Here is a 22,335-nt window from a genome sequence, read left to right as displayed (position 1 = left end):
CTCCTTCCCCTCCCCCCATCCAGCTTTGTTTGGAAATGTGTCATTGGAGAAACCAGGAGCGAGAGATAACTGACAAAATAACTTCACAAGGTTGACAAAAACACAGAGTCACTGAGGATCAGGTGCATGTATACAGAGCTAAATTAGGCTTGAGCCATCGCGTCGGGCTGTCCCTGCCTCTCCTCCTCCTCTCTCCCCCTTCCTCCTAAGACTCAATCTGTCTGGGACAGGCGTTGTCGTTGGCGTGGGCAAACAGTACGAGGAGGGAACAGCCACCGATAGAAAGACACACAGCCTGTGTTCCAACAGCATGCTGGGAGGGGCAATGCTCAGCCAAGACACAGACAGACACGATCTGATGTGTCATGTATGGCCTTGCGTCGATGGGAAAACAAGTGGCTAACACATTTCCTTCTGGTGTAAGAGATATAAATGTCCTATTCCTGCCACTCCAACAGGAGATGAGCTTTGCCTGCTAAAGTTAAGTGATTGTGATTAAAGTCTTGGAAACTGATGGGAGATGTCTGTATTGATCTAAGCCTGGCTTAAGCTCATGTCAATACTTGTGTCAGCTAGGCTGTCAGTGAAAGCTGGGTGAATAGATATCTGCAGTAAAACAAGTGTGAAACACTACTGTTGGGATGTGTGTGTGTGTGTGTGTGTGTGTGTGTGTGTGTCGTTGCGGTACTCACGTCGTAGGCCCCAGCCTTGATCTGCTGGTACAGTCTGTGCTGGTCTTCGTCCCAGAAGGGAGGGTAGCCCACCAGGAGAATGTAGAGGATCACACCTGGTCACACACAAAATCAGGGTGATGCCAATTATGAATAAATGTCATTAAAAATATATATATAATAAAAATAAAAAATAAAATAATAAAAAATAAAAATAAAAATCGCAAGCAGTGTGATAATTATCATTATACTAAAAACTCAGCAAGAGGAAAAATTACAATCAAACACAGCATGACCCAATAAAAATAATAATAAATATTTATAAAATCTAATAACAATAATATATATTATAATAATAAAATAAGTAATTTATAATATTAATAATAATAATAATAATAAGACATTTACTGACATATAACTATTGGCACAAATATGCTAATATTATATGCATGAAGAGGTCGGGAGAGGGCTGGAAGTAACTCCCTTACATACAGTAGACTCCTCCCACTATAAGGGCTTTCATGTCACAATCGCCGTGGTGACAAACAAGCCAAACACTTTGCATTGTGTTATATACTGGCTGGTAGGTTACCGGCAGGAGATAAAGGGCCCGAATTGGTCAGTAGAGCACTCTAACCACACAAACAAGTAATTGTGGGGATTCGATTATCTGGCCCAGGTTGCCCTGGTGGGAGGAGATTGCACCAGGTGAAAAGTGGTTTCATTAGTTTTGGAACCAGGTGCCCCATTTTGGCCGATGGCGACGTTGGCTCAGAACAAAAGTGACATAGGTTAAAGCATGTGGAATAATGAGAAGGATTTTGTGTTTTCACATGCAAAGGTGATTGCTTTTTTATAAAAACGCTTCATTTGCCTTCCCAATGAAAACTAGTTTGAAAATTCTAACATATATTTTATGGAAAAATTATGCTGTATGTTTCTGAACGATGCACCATGCTGTCTAGTTGACATTGACAACATGACAAAGACACAAATTACTTTTCAATTTGAGAAGGGCACCCCTCCCTCACCGCTTTTTCCCATTCACGTCATGGGCCATAGACCGGTGCACCGTGGTTCAGCTTAATCGAACACTGCCATTTTCGCCCGGGACTCAAAGACCAAGCGCAGGTGTGTGAATGAGTGTGTTATAGACATGTAAAGCCCAGGTGGCCTGGCCCTTGACGAGTTATGTAACGAGCAGCTGCAGTGATTAATTCAAGGAGTGTGAACTGGAGGAACTCATTGTCTGTGTGAGAACCATGTTAGCTCAAAGAGATTGTTCTGTTGGGAAGTTCCTTACCACATGCCCACATGTCCACAGGTTTCCCATAGGGGTCTTTCCTCAAAACCTCTGGGGACAAGTAGCCTGGGGTTCCCGCAAAACCTGGAACAGAGACGAGACATCAATTAACTACATTTCCAAAGATGCATCTACAGTTAGGTCAATGGGGGGCCTTTTCTCAGTTTTTAGAAAAATTATGCCACAGTAGCCAATTAGAGGTCAAACAAATCCAAAACGCAACATTTATGGGCCACGGTTAACAAGCTCCCAAAACTTCCCCACTGGAACGGCCCTCTTGGGTGCATAATGTGGATCCGCGCCAAACAATCGCAACCTACTTCCCTAAGTGAACTCCAAGTACCAGCATGCCCTGGGGCACAACCAGTGAAGTGGGTAGATGATTCTCAGGTGACAGCCAGCCTAGGGGATTAGTATAATTATTCCTCCATTCTGTGGGGATGATCAGGGAAATAGCCCCATTAATCCACCTATTAAAATCTGCACTATAAACCCAGAGCACTGACACTCTTCATTGTTTCACACAAGAGACTTCACTTCAGCACTGGTGGTGAAGACTAAGCAAACACCAAAGTACTCTAAAGCCTTTGTGGGTTTACACATTGTTTAGAATAAAACAGGGATCTGTGATGAGCAGTAAATGCTTAGTTACACCCGGGGGTTATGTAGTACATACATAGTAGAGGTCGACCGATGAATCGGAATGGCCGATTAATTAGGGCTGATTTCAAGTTTGAATAACAATCGGTAATCGGTATTTTTGGACACCGATTTTATTTTACATTTTTTATATATATTTATTTTACACCTTTATTTAACTAGGTATGTCAGATAATTTCTCATCGAATCACAGCCTACGTCGCCCAACGGGTGATGATTTAGCACTGTCGTTGCACCAATGTACCTAACCATAAACATCAACGCCTTTCTTTAAAATCAATACACAAGTATATATTTTTAAACCTGCATATTTAGTTAATATTGCCTGCTAACATGAATTTCTTATAACTAGGGAAATTGTGTCACCCTGACTGCTTGCACGGAACGCAAGAGAAGTATATGCAGCAGTCTGGGCCGCCTGGCTCCTTGCGAACTGTGTGAAGTCCATTTATTCCTAACAAAGACCGTAATTCGTTTGTCAGAATTGTGCATAATTATGACATAACATTTAAGGTTGTACAATGTAACAGCAATAAACGTTTTGTTTTCGAAATGATAGTTTCCGGATTCGACCATATTAATGACCAAAGGCTCGTATTTCTGTGTGTTATTATGTTATAATTAAGTCTATGATTTGATATTTGATAGAGCAGTCTGACTGAGCAGTGGTAGGCAGCAGCAGGCTCATAAGCATTCATTCAAACAGCACTATCGTGCGTTTGCCAGCAGCTCTTCGCTGTGCTTCAAGCATTGAGCTGTTTATGAATTCAAGCCTATCAACTCCCGAGATTAGGCTGGTGTAACCGATGTGAAATGGCTAGCTAGTTAGCGGGGTGCGCGCTAATAGCGTTTCAAATCGGTGATGTCACTCGCTCTGAGACTTGGAGTAGTTGTTCCCCTTGCTCTGCAAGGGCCGTGGCTTTTGTGGAGCGATGGGTAACGATGCTTCGTGGGAGGCAGTTGTTGATGTGTGCAGAGGGTCCCTGGTTTGAGCCCAGGTAGGGGCGAGGAGAGGGACGGAAGCTATACTGTTACACTGGCAATACTAAAGTGCTTATAAGAACATCCAATAGTCAAAAGGTATATGAAATACAAATTGTAGAGAGAAATAGTCCTATAATTCCTATAATAAGGAACCACCAGCTTTCATATGTTCTCATGTTCTGAGCAAGGAACTTAAACGTTAGCTTTTTTTACATGGCACATATTGCACTTTTACTTTCTTCTCCAACACTTTGTTTTTGCATTATTTAAACCAAATTGAACACGTTTCATTATTTATTTGAGGCTAAATTGAATTTATTGATGTATTATATTAAGTTAAAATAAGTGTTCATTCAGTATGGTTGTAATTGTCATTATTACAAATAAACATTTTAATTTATTTTTAAATTGGCTGATTAATTGGTATCGGCTTTTTTTGGCCCTCCAGTAATCGGTATCGGCGTTGAAAAATCATAATCGGTCGACCTCTAATACATACATAGTTGAAGTCGGAAGCTTACATACACCTTAGCCAAATACTTTTAAACTCAGTTTTTCACAATTCCTGACATTTAATCCTAGTAACAATTCCCTGTCTTTGGTCAGTTAGGATCACCACTTTATTTTAAGAATGTGAAATATCAGATAGTAGAGAGAATGATTTATTTCAGATTTTCATCATTCCCAGTGGGTCAGAAGTTTACACACACTCAATTAGTATTTGGTAGCATTGCCTTTAAATTGTTTAACTTGGGTCAAACGTTTCGCGTAGCCTTCCACAAGCTTCCCACAATAAGTTGGGTGAATTTTGGCCCATTCCTCCTGACAGAGCTGGTGTAACTTAGTCTGGTTTGTAGGCCTCCTTGCTCGCACACGCTTTTTCAGTTCTGCCCACACATTTTCTATAGGATTGAGGTCAGGGCTTTGTGATGGCCTCTCCAATACCTTGACTGTTGTCCTTAAGCCATTTTTCCACAACTTTGGAAGTATGCTTGGGATCATTGTCCATTTGGAAGACCCATTTGCGACCAAGCTTTAGTCTAAAGGCCAGTTTTATTGCTTCTTTAAATCAGCACAACAGTTTTCAGCTGTGCTAACATAATTGCAAAAGGGTTTTCTAATGATCAATTAGCCTTTTAAAATGATAAACTTTGATTAGCTAACACAACTTGGCATTGGAACATAGGAGTGATGGTTGCTGATAATGGGCCTCTGTACGCCTATGTAGATATTCCATTAAAAAAAATATTTTAAAACAATCTGCCGTTTCCAGCTACAATAGTAATTTACAACATTAACGATGTCTACACTGTATTTCTGATCAATTTGATATTATTTTAAATGGACAAAAAATGTGCTTTTCTTTCAAAACAAGGACATTTCTAAGTGACCCCAAACTTCTGAACGGTAGTGTATATACACATACAACAAATTAATAAAGACTTAGTCAACATTTTTTATTATTGTCAACAAGGCCATATTTCTTTATTTTCTGCTATTGTTTAAAACAAGTCCCCAAATGGACATGTAAGTTGAGGATATTTGGACCGATGTTTTGTGACTGACTGGAACTCACCGAACCATGCCTGCTGGTCACCCTGCACCTCGATGGCCAGGCCAAAGTCTGCCAACTTCACCGCTGCTCCCTTCAGCTTACTGGCTAGGAGCAGATTCTCAGGCTTGGAGTGGAGAGATGGAAACAGGGTTTCAACACTTCTCATGCAGCAAAACACATGGAAATGAAGTGTTGGAAACATACCCACTATATTATACATGTGTATTCTGTCTAGTTTGCTGGGTGAACCTAGATGGTGGGTCAGCTCACCATTGAAAAATAGTATGCCCCTCAAAATATGACCAAATTCCATTAACCAAAGTATATTTTAGGCACACTATTAACTCCTCAGTAATATCCCTATTGTGTCCCCTCCTGTGACCCCGTGGGGCCATGAGTGGTCATTGTCACCAAGATCACTCTCTAGAAAAGCAGCTATGACTCAACGCTCTCACTCAACACACACTGGGGAAAATATTCCACCACCCAGACCAGTGTTAAGTAACGGGGTGGACACTGTGATACGGACACAGTAACGGGGTGGACACTGTGACACGGGCACAGTAACGGGGTCGACACTGTGACACGGACACAGTAACGGGGTCGACACTGTGACACGGACACAGTAACGGGGTCGACACTGTGACACGGACACAGTAACGGGGTCGACACTGTGACACGGACACAGTAACGGGGTCGACACTGTGACACGGACACAGTAACGGGGGTCGACACTGTGACACGGACACAGTAACGGGGTCGACACTGTGACACGGACACAGTAACGGGGTCGACACTGTGACACGGACACAGTAACGGGGTCGACACTGTGACACGGACACAGTAACGGGGTCGACACTGATACGGACACAGATCTTTAGAGAGACACAAGCGTGTGCAATAGGCCACATGCCGCTGGTCCTGGCGTCTAATTGGTCCGTCTGTCTCTATAGCTCGAGGGGCCGGGCTACAAGGTCAGAGGAGGTCGGCAGGGATTTGCGTATCGCCAGCGTCGGAACAGGAAGGGGAGGGGCTTAGAGAAAAGGTTACCCTGGGTTCTGGGTTGATGAATAATGCACTTGCTGACATTTTGAAAGTGGCTTCGAGGAGAAGTAATTAGTAGAAATTAATCAGGAAGGATATACTTGTAATATAATAACAAACAGGAGATGTGTTGCATGTCGAGCGGGAGCTGTTTCACCGACTTTTTGGAGCGAAGCTGCTTTGCTTGTGTGGCAAAAACATTAGTTACACTACCCCAAGAACGGTATTCATATCAGTAGACTAATTCCACTTCTATGGCCTAGATATCCCATATGGTGTAGAAATACAAATGGAATCAATTTCTCAATATCATATAGCAGGAGGTAGGCAACCCTGTTCCTGGATTCTGTTCCAACTGGGCACCACACCAGACCAACTGAGCTAACTGATAAGTTCAATGGTTGCCTAAATTCAACACACCTGGTCTTCCAGGTTGGTTAATTCAAAAACATGAAGTGCCCGCTGGCACTCCAGGATCAGGGGTGCCTACTCCTGTCGTATAGCATCGAGTCAAACAGGGTAAATGTATGGTCATTCACTGGTGCAGTTAGTAGAGCATTCATGAGTAGTGATTTGTGCAGATCTGAAGGCAGGGCTCACATGCTACGATGGGAGAGGGGTGGTAAGAGCAGTCAACAGTGCCATGCAGTCATTGCAAACATCCCAACCATCCCACCCTCCCGTTCCCCCCAACCATCCCACCCTCCCGTTCCCACCAACCATCCCACCCTCCCGTTCCCCCAACCATCCCACCCTCCCGTTCCCCCCAACCATCCCACCCTCCCGTTCCCACCAACCATCCCACCCTCCCGTTCCCACCAACCATCCCACCCTCCCGTTCCCACCAACCATCCCACCCTCCCGTTCCCACCAACCATCCCACCCTCCCGTTCCCACCAACCATCCCACCCTCCCGTTCCCCCCCAAAAATCACGTAACCTGTATGATGAGACTGGAAGGGGACAGGTAAAAAATATATATAATTTCCCGTCTTATAACATCATCTTCCCTATCAAGACTTCCCTATAAACACATCACCCTTCCCTATAAAACACATCACCCTTCCCTATAAACACATCACCCTTCACTATAAACACATCACCCTTCCCTATAAACACATCACCCTTCCCTATAAACACATCACCCTTCCCTATAAACACATCACCCTTCCCTATAAACACATCATCCCTAATGGACTTTAAATAATGGGCTTCATAACCAAAAAGTAGTGTGGAAAAGGCAATATGCCCTAACAAGCCCTAAATAGGCTAATCAATACTTTGTAATCTAACCTAAAAGCACATATGAGAACTATAGTACCTAACCAGTAGAGCTTTCAGGACTGGGTAATGAACTGTGGTGAGACTGTGGGGTTCCTTCCCTAAGTGCCTTGCTGTGTCTGTGTGTGGATCCCATCTACTTCTCTGTGATCAGGATATATACACCCGGTCCTCAGGGTTCCTGTGCAATGGGTCTAATTTGATTCAGTGTCTCAGCCATAGAAATGTAATTACTCCAAGTTCATCTAGCCTGGTTGGCCTTAACATATCTACTGCTACCAGGACAAATACACTTGGCTTTCTGTCAGTCACACACACAACCACATCCATGCTGGCACACACACACACTGCTGGCAAATGCGCGCGCGAACACACACACACACACACACACACACACACACACACACACACACACACACACACACACACACACACACACACACACACACACACACACACACACACACACACACACGTCTGCCCTTGTGCCTATCTCTCAGAGAGGACGACCAGCTGGGAGGAAAAGGAGGTGAGAGGACGACAACAAGAGAGGGGGAATGAGGGAGGACAGAGGGGGAGGAGGAGAGAGGATGACAACAAGAGAGGGGGAATGAGGGAGGACAAGAGGGAAGAGTTCAGTTACGGGTGAAAGGAAAAAAAGAAGGGCAGTGGAGCAAAAGATAGAGGGATGAGTCATGAAACAGGAGATGAAAGAGAGAGGGATGAGGCATGAAACAGGAGATGAAAGAGAGAGGGATGAGGCATGAAACAGGAGATGACAGAAAGAGAGAGGGATGAGGCATGAAACAGGAGATGAAAGAGAGAGGGATGAGGCATGAAACAGGAGATGAAAGAGAGAGGGATGAGGCATGAAACAGGAGATGAAAGAGAGAGGGATGAGGCATGAAACAGGAGATGACAGAAAGAGAGAGGGATGAGGCATGAAACAGGAGATGACAGAAAGAGAGAGGGATGAGGCATGGAACAGGAGATGACAGAAAGAGAGAGGGATGAGGCATGGAACAGGAGATGACAGAAAGAGAGAGGGATGAGGCATGAAACAGGAGATGACAGAAAGAGAGAGGGATGAGGCATGAAACAGGAGATGACAGAAAGAGAGAGGGATGAGGCATGGAACAGGAGATGACAGAAAGAGAGAGGGATGAGGCATGGAACAGGAGATGACAGAAAGAGAGAGGGATGAGGCATGGAGCAGGAGATGAAAGAGAGAGGGATGAGGCATGAAACAGGAGATGAAAGAGAGAGGGATGAGGCATGGAGCAGGAGATGACAGAAAGAGAGAGGGATGAGGCATGAAACAGGAGATGACAGAAAGAGAGAGGGATGAGGCATGGAACAGGAGATGACAGAAAGAGAGAGGGATGAGGCATGGAACAGGAGATGACAGAAAGAGAGAGGGATGAGGCATGGAACAGGAGATGAAAGAGAGAGGGATGAGGCATGGAACAGGAGATGACAGAAAGAGAGAGGGATGAGGCATGGAACAGGAGATGACAGAAAGAGAGAGGGATGAGGCAAGGAACAGGAGATGACAGAAAGAGAGAGGGATGAGGCATGAAACAGGAGATGACAGAAAGAGAGAGGGATGAGGCATGAAACAGGAGATGACAGAAAGAGAGAGGGATGAGGCATGGAGCAGGAGATGACAGAAAGAGAGAGGGATGAGGCATGGAGCAGGAGATGACAGAAAGAGAGAGGGATGAGGCATGGAACAGGAGATGACAGAAAGAGAGAGGGATGAGGCATGGAACAGGAGATGACAGATGAGCAGGAAAGAAAGAGGCAGAGCAGAACAGAGTGCTGTCAGTATCCAGTACAACAGAAGTCATTGAGTGTTGAAGGAACAGTTTGAGAGGGATGTCTGGTCTGATGTACAGTGAAAGAAAGAGGCAGAGCAGAACAGAGTGCTGTCAGTATCCAGTACAACAGAAGTCATTGAGTGTTGAAGGAACAGTTTGAGAGGGATGTCTGGTCTGATGTACAGTACCTTCAGAATGTATTCACACCCCTTTACACATTCCCCATTTTGTTGTGTTACAGCCTGAATTCAAAATGGATTAAATTGATCAAATATTTCTCAACCATCAACACACAATAACCCGTAATGACAAAGTGAAAACATGTTTAGAAAATGTAGCAAATGTATTTATAATAAAATACAGAAATATCTCATTTACATACAGTACCAGTCAAAAGTTTGGACACACCTACTCATTCCAGGGTTTTTATTTTTACTATTTTCCACATTGTAGAATAATAGTGAAGACATCAAAACTATGACATAACACATATGGAATCGTGAAAAAAAGTGTTAAATTGATTGATTCTTCAAAGTAGCCACCATTTGCCTTGATGACAGCTTAGCATCAAGGCATGCTTGAAAATATAGAGAGTGGTACTCATGAACGTGTTGGATTTGCCCCAAACATATCATACGTTATTGCTTTGCCACATTATTTGCAGTATTACTTTAGTGCCTTGTTGCAAAAAGGATACATGTTTTGAAACATTTGTATCCTGTACAGGCTTCCTTTTTTTCATTCTGTCATTTAGGTTAGTGTTGTGGAGTAACTACAATGTTGATCCATCCTCAGTGTTCTCCCATCACAGCCATTAAACTAACTGTTTTGAAGTCACCATTGGTCTCATGGTGAAATCGCGGAGTGGTTTCCTTCCTCTCCGGCAATTGAGTTAAGGCACCTACATCTTTGTAGTGTCTGTGCACCATCCTAAGTGTAATTAATAACTTCACTATACTCAAAGGGATATTCAATGTCTGGAAAACCTCCCTGGTCTTTGCGGTTGAATCTGCCTTTGAAATTCACTGCTCAACTGAGGGACCTTATAGATAATTGTATATGTGGGTTACAGAGATGAAGTAGTCATTCAAAAATCATGTTAAACATTATTGCACACAGAGTGAAACTTATTGTGTGACTTGTTAAGAACATTTTTACTCCTGAACTTATTTAGGCTTTCCATAACAAAGGGATTTTTTATTAAATTTGTAACATTTCCTAAAAACATATTTCCACTTTGACATTATGGGGTATTGTGTGAAGGCCAGTGACAAAACATCTCAATGTAATCCATTTTAAATGCAGGCTGTAACAACAAAATGTGGAAAAGGTCAAGGGGTATGAATACTTTCTGAAGGCACTGTAGTCAGTCTGTGTACGGTCTGGTGGTGACAGTTAGGAGGTTGGCAGTCTAGACTGTGTCCGTCAACTAAATGTAGGTTAGTTAGATACAAATTGTTCTGTCCAGTACGGTTACAGTGTGTCCTGTTGTCAAAATGACTTGAGTGTGTGCGTGTCACTCACACACACACACACACACACACACACACACACACACACACACACACACGTCCGAAGCCTTTCATCCGCCTGTTCATATTTGTTTTGCCTTTGTCTATTCCACCGCTCCCCATGGTAACAGCCTGGCAGCAGCCAATCAGAGAGCTGCCTGAGGGGGCTGAAAGCAAACGCAGGGTGATTATTTCAGGAGCTCCCGACTGCACCTGGCTCATTTGATTTGCAAATTAGAGTTGTGGACGGGGGTGGGGGGGATTGCAGAAAGGGTTTAACAATGGCAAGTCTCCAAATTACACTTGGACAATTTAACTTTCGCTCATCTTACTTCTGTCACTTTTTTTACGAGGCCTGTTTTAATTTTTTTATTTAACCTTTATTTAACTAGGCAAGTCAGTTAAGAACAAATTCTTATTTACAATGACAGCAGAACGACAGATTTGTACCTTGTCAGCTCGGGGATTCGATCTAGCAACCTTTCGGTTACTGGCCCAACACTAACCACTAGGCTACCTGTCGCCCCATCAGGGTCAGTAGAATAACTGGCTCTGTAATTGGCTCTGTGTCTCTCTCGTCTCAACTGAACCAGGCGACGTGTCGGAGACAGTCTATCAAAGTTCTTCATTTTTATTTAACCTTTAGTTAACTAAAGGCAAACGGATGAATCTGAAAGTCCGTCTGGATGAATGAGGTCACCCTGCAACTAGAGTTCAAAGAGGAGGAGAGGAATGAGAGGAAGAAGGAGGGAGAGGAGGAAAGGCTGTGTTTGGCTTCCCAGCGTCTCTACTCACCTTGAGGTCGCGGTGGACCACGCCCGTCTGGTGGCAGTGGAGCACAGCCTCGAGGATCTGCTGAATGCAATGACTGCATGCAAACACCAGGGGGCGTAGGTTATTGACGAGCTCACACTCACTGTCTGTGACATGCGCTCTGCTTGAGACTGGGGGGGGGGGGGCAGCAGTGGTGGTGGGGATGATGTTTGAGTGGCGTTTACTATCCCCCCCCAACTACCACCCCATGACCACTAGCACCCCAGTATAGAGAATTTATTTACCCAATTGGATGGTATTGCCTTGAATATAAGAGAAAGGCAAGGTGGTAGAGATTCTAATAAGTGAATGAGGCTATAAGATTGGCCAGACATAATTTATACAAAAGTGTGTTCTGATTGCACCATTAAGAACCAGGACATCTGGCTATGACATCATCATCACCCACCCGCTATCCCCCCGGGTCTTAAAACAGAAGTGGTGTTAGCTCTCCGCCAGCTGTGAGCTAGACCCAGGGGAGGGCGAAGGGGGAGGTGAATGTATCGATACTATTTAACCCCACCCCCCCAAAACGAAAAGGGGCTTATCAAATCCCCCAGGACCTAGGCTCACAGCAGACGTTCTCCCAGGACCCAGGCTCACAGCAGGCGTTCAAGGCAGAGAGCCGAGGACCGGGAAAGAGATTCTACATGCAGATCGTTTGTTTACAGAGGAGGGCAAGGTGAGCTGGTGTCACCTCATCTCCCTGCCGCCCCAGCCCCCTGGTGGGTCACCTGACCTCAGCCACAAGTAGTGATTGGTGGAGGGGTGGGGGTCAGGGTGGCTGGTGGTTGGGTATGGAAGAGAGGAGGAGGAAAGCTGCTTGTGTGGGTAGTAGGTGAGGGGGGTTGGTGGTTGTTCATTTGTGGTGGAATTCGGGCAGGAGGGCAGGCGGGCGAGGGCTGGGCATTGTGCCAGCATAGTCTTCTGTGTTGTGTACTAACCTTCATGTCCCTGTGAACTATACCACTTTGGTGACAATGATTTACACTTTCTAGAATCTGCTGTATGCATTGGCTGTGGAGGAGAAAGACAAGGCCAGAAGAAGCAAGGGAGAACGAGAGATCACAAGGGAGGACGAGAGATCACAAGGGAGGACGAGAGATCACAAGGGAGGACGAGAGAACACAAGGGAGGACGAGAGAACACAAGGGAGGACGAGAGAACACATCAGAGAACAGAAGAAAAATGGACAGCAAAAATAAAATAATATAAAAATAAAAAATTCAAGAGAGAAGTAGAGTAAAGTTCACATTTTGTTCTACCTCAACCTTTGGAAAGTGGTAAATCCATTTCTGTCACAATAATTATAATCATTGACTTCCAATGCCAGAAACGGCAAAAGATTTTGGCAACGAGCCCCTTTATCTACTTCCCCAGGGTCAGATGATGTTATGACTGCATGCAGTTTGAAGGAAGCGGCTAACTAGCGCTAGTGCAATTGCTAACTGACGTTAGCGCAATGACTGGAAGTCGATGGGTATCTGCTAGCATGCTAGACTTCCAGTAACTGCTAGACTTCCAGTAACTGCTCTAACTCAAGTTAGCATTTGCTCGCAAAACTACCTCCAACTTCCTTCATAAAAATGGTATCCATGAGTTCATCTGACTGGAAAAGTAGATAAAGGGCTTCAATGCCAAAATCCCCAAATATCCCTTTAAATTGAAAAGTACTTTTTGGTATAAGTAGAAACAGACTAGAATGAGAGGATTTCAAACTCTCAGGTCATTGTTTGTTAATGAAGAATGCTATACAAGCAGACATAGAAGGAATAGATGTGCAGCCTGGTGATGGGAGAGCAATAGAAGAAAAACAGAAGACAGAAGATTATCTGTATAAGATACATTAGACAGCACACACAGATATAACACAGACACCATAAACACTACAGTAACAAAGAGAGGGAGGGTATATACAGTAACACACCGATAGATTATTCATAGACACTAACTACTATAATTGCTCATTATAGTGTGTGTGTGTGTGTGTGTGTGTCAAATGTGTATGCATGTGTTATGTAGAAACAGTACATTTACCACTGTCCTCATTACAATTGTGGCATTTTAAAACTAACTCTAATGATGAAAAATCCTCAACCTACTGTACACACAAATACATTCTCTATAATGTGTGGTTTCAGGTCCACTGACGTGTGTTTGACTCGACCAGGAACATAGCTGCTGTGAAGAAGGTGTGTCCGTACTATGCTACTGTTACTCACTGTTTATTATCTATACATAGTCACTTTACCCCTACCTACATGTACACTGCTGCTACTGTCTGTTTATTATCTATACATAGTCACTTTACCCCTATCTACCTGTACAAATTACCTCAACTAACTTGTACCCCCACACACTGACTCTAACTGTACCCCCTGTATATATCCTCGTTATTATTATTTTATTGTGTACATTTTTTACTGCAGTTTATTTGGTAAATATTTTCTTAACTCTTCTTGAACTGCACTGTTGGTTAAGGGCTTGTAAGTAAGCATTTCACGGTAAGGTCTACACACTTGCTGTATTCGGTGCATGTGACAAATAAAGTTGGATTTGATTTGAGTCTGTGTGAGTCTGACCTGGCGTCTGCTTCGCTGTAGTACTCTCTGGCTACGATATCCTCAAACAGCTCCCCACCAGTCACCCTGGAAGAGACAGATGGGAAAATGAGACGTGTTAACCTGTTGGGGATAGGGGGCAGTATTTGCACGGCCCGGATAAAAAACGTACCCAATTTAATCTGGTTACTACTCCTGCCCAGTAACTAGAATATGCATATAATTGTTTGATTTGGATAGAAAACACCCTAAAGTTTCTAAAAACTGTTTGAATGGTGTCTGTGAGTATAACAGAACTCATTTGGCAGGCCAAAACCTGAGAAGATTCCAAACAGGAAGCGCCCTCTCTGACCATTTCTTGGCCTTCTTGATCATCTCTATCCAAAACAATGGATCTCTGCTGTAACGTGACATTTTCTAACGCTCCCATAGGCTCTCAGAAGGCGCCAGAACGTTGAATAATGACTTTGCAGACCATGGCTGAAAAACAGTAGCGCATTTGGTAAGTGGTCGATCTGAGAACAATGAGACTGGGGCGCGCGTGCACGAGACGACTCCATGTTTACATTTTCAGTCTTTGAATGAAAACAATGACTCCCGGTCGGAATATTATCGCTTTTTTTAAAAATTGATTTTAAACAGCGTTTGACATGCTTCGAAGTACGGTAATGGAATATTTTGAAATTTTTTGTCACGAAACGCGCCGGGCGTGTCACCCTTCTTTACCCTTCGGATAGTGTCTTGAACGCACGAACAAAACGCCGCTATTTGGATATAACTATGGATTATTTGGAACCAAACCAACATTTGTTATTGAAGTAGAAGTCCTGGGAGTGCATTCTGACGAAGAACAGCAAAGGTAATCCAATTTTTCTTATAGTAAATCTGAGTTTGGTGAGTACCAAACTTGGTGGGTGTCAAAATAGCTAGCCTGTGATGGCCGGGCTATCTACTCAGAATATTGCAAAATGTGCTTTCACCGAAAAGCTATTTTAAAATCGGACACCGCGATTGCATAAAGGAGTTCTGTATCTATAATTCTTAAAATAATTATGTTTTTTGTGAACGTTTATCGTGAGTAATTTAGTAAATTCACCGGAAGTGTTCGGTGGGAATGCTAGTCACATGCTAATGTAAAAGCTGTTTTTTTATATAAATATGAACTTGATTGAACAAAACATGCATGTATTGTATAACATAATGTCCTAGGATTGTCATCTGATGAAGATCATCAAAGGTTAGTGCTGCATTTAGCTGTGGTTTTGGTTTTTGTGACATTATATGCTAGCTTGAAAAATGGGAGTCTGATTATTTCTGGCTGGGTACTCTGCTGACATAATCTAATGTTTTGCTTTCGTTGTAAAGCCTTTTTGAAATCGGACAGTGTGGTTAGATTAACGAGAGTCTTGTCTTTAGAATGGTGTAAAATAGTCATATGTTTGAGAAATTGAAGTAATAGCATTTCTAAGGTATTTGAATATCGCGCCACGGGATTACACTGGCTGTTGACTAGGGTGGGACGCAAACGTCCCACCTAGCCCAGAGAGGTTAACGGCTCCCCACCAGTCCCCCTGGAAGAGACGGGAAAATGAGACGTGATAACAGCTCCCCACCAGTCAACCTGGAAGAGACGGGAAAATGAGACGTGTTAACGGCTCCCAACCAGTCCCCCTGGAAGAGACGGGAAAATGAGACGTGATAACAGCTCCCCACCAGTCCCCCTGGAAGAGACGGGAAAATGAGACGTGATAACAGCTCCCCACCAGTCACCCTGGAAGAGACGGGAAAATGAGACGTGTTAACGGCTCCCAACCAGTCCCCCTGGAAGAGACGGGAAAATGAGACGTGATAACAGCTCCCACCAGTCCCCCTGGAAGAGACGGGAAAATGAGACGTGATAACAGCTCCCCACCAGTCCCCCTGGAAGAGACGGGAAAATGAGACGTGATAACAGCTCCCACCAGTCACCCTGGAAGAGACGGGAAAATGAGACGTGATAACAGCTCCCCACCAGTCACCCTGGAAGAGACGGGAAAATGAGACGTGATAACAGCTCCCCACCAGTCCCCCTGGAAGAGACGGGAAAATGAGACGTGATAACAGCTCCCCACCAGTCCCCCTGGAAGAGACGGGAAAATGAGACGTGATAACAGCTCCCACCAGTCCCCCTGGAAGAGACGGGAAAATGAGACGTGATAACAGCTCCCCACCAGTCCCCCTGGAAGAGACGGGAAAATGAGACGTGATAACAGCTCCCCACCAGTCACCCTGGAAGAGACGGGAAAATGAGACGTGATAACAGCTCCCACCAGTCACCCTGGAAGAGACGGGAAAATGAGACGTGATAACAGCTCCCCACCAGTCCCCCTGGAAGAGACGGGAAAATGAGACGTGATAACAGCTCCCCACCAGTCACCCTGGAAGAGACGGGAAAATGAGACGAGTTTATTCCAAGCTAGAAATTCGGAAAACAGTGGGAGACCCAGAGAACAAGGTTGCAATTAGCTATGCAAATCTGCCATTCACGCATCTTCAAGGAAGAGAGAGAAAGGATATGAGACATAAAAAATGTCATGAATTAAACAAAAGATAACAATTATGCTAGTGCTTTCTGATCATTAGAATAACACTCCAATGGTGTGTCATGACGTTGGCCTCTTTTGGTACAATTTTGTGATACTCAGAAGAGACAATATGGCCATATTACCATAAAACTGTTTATATAATAGACTCAGTTTAAGACTTGTCTCATATGGGTGTATGGAATGTATTAATAAGGATAAAGCTTTTGTAAGACATTGAGATGCTATGTACTGATGTAATGTGATAGAATTGTATTTCTGTAACCAAATCTAACTCAGTCATAGGCACGCCCCAGGGACATATACAGGACCAGGCGTCATTTGACCAGCCTGTTCGATGGGCACTATAAAACACTCCCTGATTTACATTTCTCCAGACCAGGCCTACACTCTATGGCCAGAGGTTTGACCATCCAAGTCCTCTACTGAAAGTGAACCATACCACGTGGTTAACTTTTAGACTATTGATACCGACAGAATAAGAACAAGTCTTTGATATTAATTATTAGTCTGCAGCTAAGTAAATTATATAATCGAACGCGAAGACCAACGAAACCACCATTCTATGACGACATTAATGAATGTCACTCTGAAAGATCCATTCTAACCGAGAGAGAGAGAGAGAGAGAACGCGGACAAAACTCCCCAACAGAACTACTCTCCAACAAGAATCAGAACGACACACTGAGCGTAAATATATATATTGATTGCAATTGTTCCCGAATGAGTGAGCCTTCAATTGTCAATTGTTAATGAACTCTGTGTAAACTTCTCAGCTGACCATCTATGACCCATTGTTCAACAGGCCGACCAGCCTGTTTAGCCCACAAGGGCACATTCCGATACCAATCCTTTGTTGACGATAATTACTGTTTGTATGTTTTTCTGTTAATTACTTAGTGTAGTAAATAAATGATTTTAAGACAATTGATGTATGGATGATTTTAGTAAAGACTGGGTTCGTGCAGATACAACAATTTACGATGTTTTGGAATGAGACTGGACTAGAGGTAAATACCCCATTTAAACTTAGAAGATAATCGACCTATACTATAATAGAATAGAATATTATAGTACAGGAAAGTTATATTAGGAAAATTATAGCTTTGTAATCTGAATATTCTCCTTGGTGCCCCGACCTCCTAGTTAATTACAAGTAAACGATTAATCAGTTTAATCGCGTGATAATAATTACAGGGAGCTAATTGATAAACATATCTTCCGTTTAATGGTACCCCCAAAGACACACATTTGGAGCCCCCGTGCGAGGAATCTAAGATAGAATTGGACTTTGCTGTGAAATTCTATATATCAATTGTGCAAACAGAATTGTACAAACAGCCTGCTATGTAAACAAAGTGATTGTGCATTTTCCATTGAGAGATGCTATTTAGAATAGCTCCGGTCTTATGTCGATAGCAGTGAGGATTAAATTCCAGATTTAGTCCGTTAGGCCAAACGGTACTATTTCTGTCGGTAAATATTAACTTCTAGAGTAAGGTTAGAAATTAGAGGTTAGCTGTCCGGGAACCGAGCCGAGTGGTTTGCCTACCGCACTAGGACTGTGGGCAGACCGTATGCGTATTTGTAGTTAAGTACCGTGTCGCTCCGGTCAACATAAACGCTAGCAGAGTATGCTGAATGGGGTTAAGGTGAGACGTCACTAGAAAACCCACCCTTTCCTATTTTGGTGCTTGGAAGGATACTCCTGAACCAAGTAGCAATAGCTTAGCATTACGGGTAAGCTAACAGAGAGGGAACATTTTACCCTCCACCGTAACACGTTTAAAATTTCTCCGCTAGCGCGACGGAAGTCCGACCTTTGTACTTCCGTTTAAATTTCAGCATTCTGCACCCTGCTGGTGAAGAATTGCCAGTACATCTCTAGGGGAAATTCAAACGTGGAGCACGTCTCATTCAATTTAACTAACAAGTGAAATTGCCAGATTTACCTTTTCAAGTGGATCTTTCAAATAATATCCAAAATTGATTGGGCGTCTACGATGAGACATGATTAACTTTTTCCAAACTTAACTTAGATGAAGCAATGCTCTCAGGTTAATTGAAAGTTAATTCCCAGATAGCCTATACAGGTTTGATATATCATAAATAGATTAATCAGTAAAACTCATTAAGGGAAAGTATAGTGGTGAAGGGTCCCAACATTTGAACTACGGTTTACACTTATGATATCCAATCAATGGAGATTGTATGGATTATCGTCTCATTCAATTTAATAAGTTAAATTGTCGAACATACCTTTCTAGGTTCTTCCAATTAAATGAGACAACTTAAACTTTGCATATTAACCTGGATGAAGTAACCTCTCAGGTAATTCAAGTTTAATACCCAGATAGCCTACCCAGGTAGGACTAATCATTGGCATTGATTAATTCAATTTGCTTTTGCAAATTCATTCACGTCCAACTTCCACAGTACTGTACAGTACTGATGGTTCATTAACGTCTATAAATAGATTAAAATCGTCTTTGCAGCTCCCCACATTCCAAAATTTTGGAAAAGTAGGAAAACCTTTTTTCCTTTCAAATGTTCTAATAATGTGCAGGCTATCAGAGGGGGTGGTCCCCACTCGCCCGCTAATTAGTGATCCTCCATCCGTAAATGGATGGATCTCTGACCTCAGCAGCGATAACAACCCTAATTATGCCATTAGTGGAAAAGCAGACAACAATGTTTTCCAAAATCAACCATCGGGCGCAGGCCTCGTAAAGGTTCTCTCCAGTCTAGCTCTGATGTCTTGCCATCCGAGATTGCCATCTGTCCAATACCGCAGTGCACAGCTGAAGCACGAGCAGGTAACGGTAGACATAAAGGGACAGGTGAAGAGAACCGGGAAACCAATGACAAATGCAGAAAAGGGAAAAATTCTGCTAGCTATGGAACTGCGTTCGAAAACTGAACAATTAAATGTAATTGCAAAAACGTATGACGATGAACAAGCACAAGCTCTTCAACAAAATCGTTTTCTACAGGAACAACTCGATTTAGTCAAAACTAAATACGATGATGTCCATGCCAAACTAGATAAATCTGAAGAGTTATCTACAAACAGGAGCGCTCAACTTGACAACATGCATGCTGTTTTGTTGAATGTTACTCAAAATAACACGGTGCTCCTCAAAGCGCTGCAAACCAAAGACGATCAGTTAATAAACACAATGACAAAGTTGGATGATAAATCAGTAGAACTTATTGAAGTCGCTGACCAAATGAATGATGAGAGAACTCAGGTGATGAGGTTGGAAATATTGATTTCTAAGCAAGCAGAGGAAATCTCATCACTGAATCTCTCGCTCCATACTCAAGACCTCTATCTGCAAACCATGACAGATAAGTTTGAGATCGAAAGGAGCAGGTGTGACACTGACGTGTCCAAAATCAGTACTCTAAGCGCTCAAGTGGACTCTGCAATGCAGCAGAATTCCACCCTTAGGTACCATCTGGAGGAAATCCAGAATGGTCACGCTCTACAGCGCGACTTCCCATCCAAGCAACCGGAGCCCTGTACTCACAGGAGTGAAGACAATAGGTTTCAGACCTTGCCTCCCTCATGTGTCCCTCAGTCTTCTCCTCTTGGCCCTTCGGCACTGAGTAATATGGCGCCTCTTGGCCAACAACAACAAGGCTTGGCTTCTTCTCTTGGCCTTTCGGCCCCAATTTCTCCACAGGAAGAAGCCAACCCTCTCCGCCCGCTTGGTGCAGAATACCTTGACAAACTCGTCAAGAATTTCCCCACCTTTGACCCCGTTCCAGGTCAGCCAAACGATACTGAGACGTTCCTAGCTGACATAGAGGACGCGTTGGGTGGCTACCCGAACGCGACGGGTTCTGACAGGGTTTACCTGTTGAAGCGAACGTCGAATAGACACGTGACGAGGTTCATTCATCTACAACAACAACACGTGCTAAATGACTATGCTAAACTTGCCACAGCTTTGAAATTAGAATTCAGTGGTTCTGCGACTCGCAAACACGATAGCTCACTGGCTAACACGGTCAAACAAGCTCGGAACGAACACCCACAAGCTTTCTATCATAGGCTTCGTTCAGCTTACTTTGGCCTACTCACAGAAACAGGAATGGAAGAGCTGTTACCATTCAAACAAATGTTTCTGTCGAACATGTATCCCACCTTCATTACCTACTTGGGCCCTGCAGCCCACGTTGGCTTGCCTATCTTACAACTCAGAGAGCTTGCAAGCACAGCTTTTGAGGCATCAAAAGTTCACAACGCTAAGAGCCCTGACCACTCCGTTTTGAAGTTTAACCAGGAGCACTCACTCCAGTTAGAGGGTGCATTATCAGGTATTGGAGCGTCTAGAGATGACGCACAACAACAGTTTCTACCACGAAACCATGATTCCAATAGCCTCCGCGGTCGAAAGAACTGTAAAGTACGTAGCCATCAACATGACTACCGCTACAATCGACCCGTTCGCTACGTTCCTGCACCCAACCCACAAAAAGTGTCAGAGCACAAGGGTAACAAAGGGTTGAAGGACGATCAAAACGTAGGCCAATGTTCTCCAGAAGTCCCACTACGGGAAGAACTTAAGCGAGAACAATTTGAGAAAAGGGTAAAAGATAAGTCACAAGGACTAGACGGGGAATTACCGGACACCAGGTCCGCAGGAATTAACACCCATAGCATGGACGTTAAAGTTCAAATTTCTCCCGCTCTCATTCAAGACCCTATCCAGGGCCCGCTTGATCAAGAAACAAGCCCCCGGGCTCTGTCTATAGACTCTGATACAAAAGTTGCGAAGAAAAAGGTCAAACGCTTCGTTAAAGCCAAGCCCACTCAAAATCAGAAAAGTCAATCTGCTTCCATCTTGAACAGACATGGCACATCAGGTCGTTGCGAACGACCACTCCACTTTGTGGGGAATATGTCCACTAACCACGAATCTAAACGGCCATACCTGGAAACAGTCCTGGAGGACTGCTTAGCTTGTCATGCGCTAATTGATTCGGGTGCGACAATATCACTCATCTCTCAAACATTGTTTGATGATCTCAAAAGGGCTTTGAAGCCAACTAAACGTTGGTTAAAAGTGGAACGATGCGACACTAAACTTCGAGGGGTCACTCAGACTACCTCGCCTCTCACATTGAGAGTCATGCTGAAACTACACTTCCAGGACGTATCGCTCGTTCACCCTGTGTATGTTACCAGCCTCGAAACTGTAACCCTGCTACTTGGAGCAGACTTGATGGATCGGTTACTCCCATTGATGGATTGGAAAACCAACCAGGTATGGTCACAGGCCACAGTGCCTTCTCCACTGACCACACCGTCTCCCCTAACGCTAGCTGCAACGCAGTCCTTCACGAGGGGTATCTGTCGAAAGCACCCCTTGAGGAAAAGACGTTTAGAAACCTCTTGGTACAAAATCCGATCCACGGAGATAGTACGATATCTCGACACATTCCATCAGCCAACCTGATTGACCATTCTTTTCATGATATCGAGCCAGCTGTCTCTGTGAATAAGCAACTTCCCTCCTCCTTGCAGTCATGTAATACGGTA

The 22,335-nt window shown here is 43.7% G+C and overlaps 1 protein-coding gene across 13 annotated transcripts in view; it reads right to left on the bottom strand.

Annotated features, from left to right (window-relative positions):
* Positions 1–22,335, bottom strand: part of LOC100380644 (calcium/calmodulin-dependent protein kinase type II delta chain) — a 117,247-nt gene that overhangs the window by 27,037 nt on the left and 67,875 nt on the right. For 8 of the 13 annotated variants that reach the window (XM_045721539.1, XM_045721541.1, XM_045721540.1 and 5 more), the window contains 5 exons: positions 14,224–14,289; positions 11,624–11,696; positions 5,195–5,297; positions 1,975–2,058; positions 693–787 (listed from right to left, as the gene is read on the bottom strand). In XM_045721539.1, the coding sequence (XP_045577495.1) occupies positions 693–787; positions 1,975–2,058; positions 5,195–5,297; positions 11,624–11,696; positions 14,224–14,289 (421 nt within the window). Of the gene's footprint in view, positions 1–692; positions 788–1,974; positions 2,059–5,194; positions 5,298–11,623; positions 11,697–12,585; positions 12,659–14,223; positions 14,290–22,335 lie in introns of all 13 variants that reach the window. The other 5 variants (XM_014206572.2, XM_014206581.2, XM_014206579.2 and 2 more) reach the window with 1 other exon arrangement.

The sequence above is a fragment of the Salmo salar genome, chromosome ssa07 (assembly GCF_905237065.1).
Source record: "Salmo salar chromosome ssa07, Ssal_v3.1, whole genome shotgun sequence".
NCBI classification, from domain to species: domain Eukaryota; kingdom Metazoa; phylum Chordata; class Actinopteri; order Salmoniformes; family Salmonidae; genus Salmo; species Salmo salar.
This window is presented reverse-complemented; position numbering and strand designations above follow the sequence as displayed.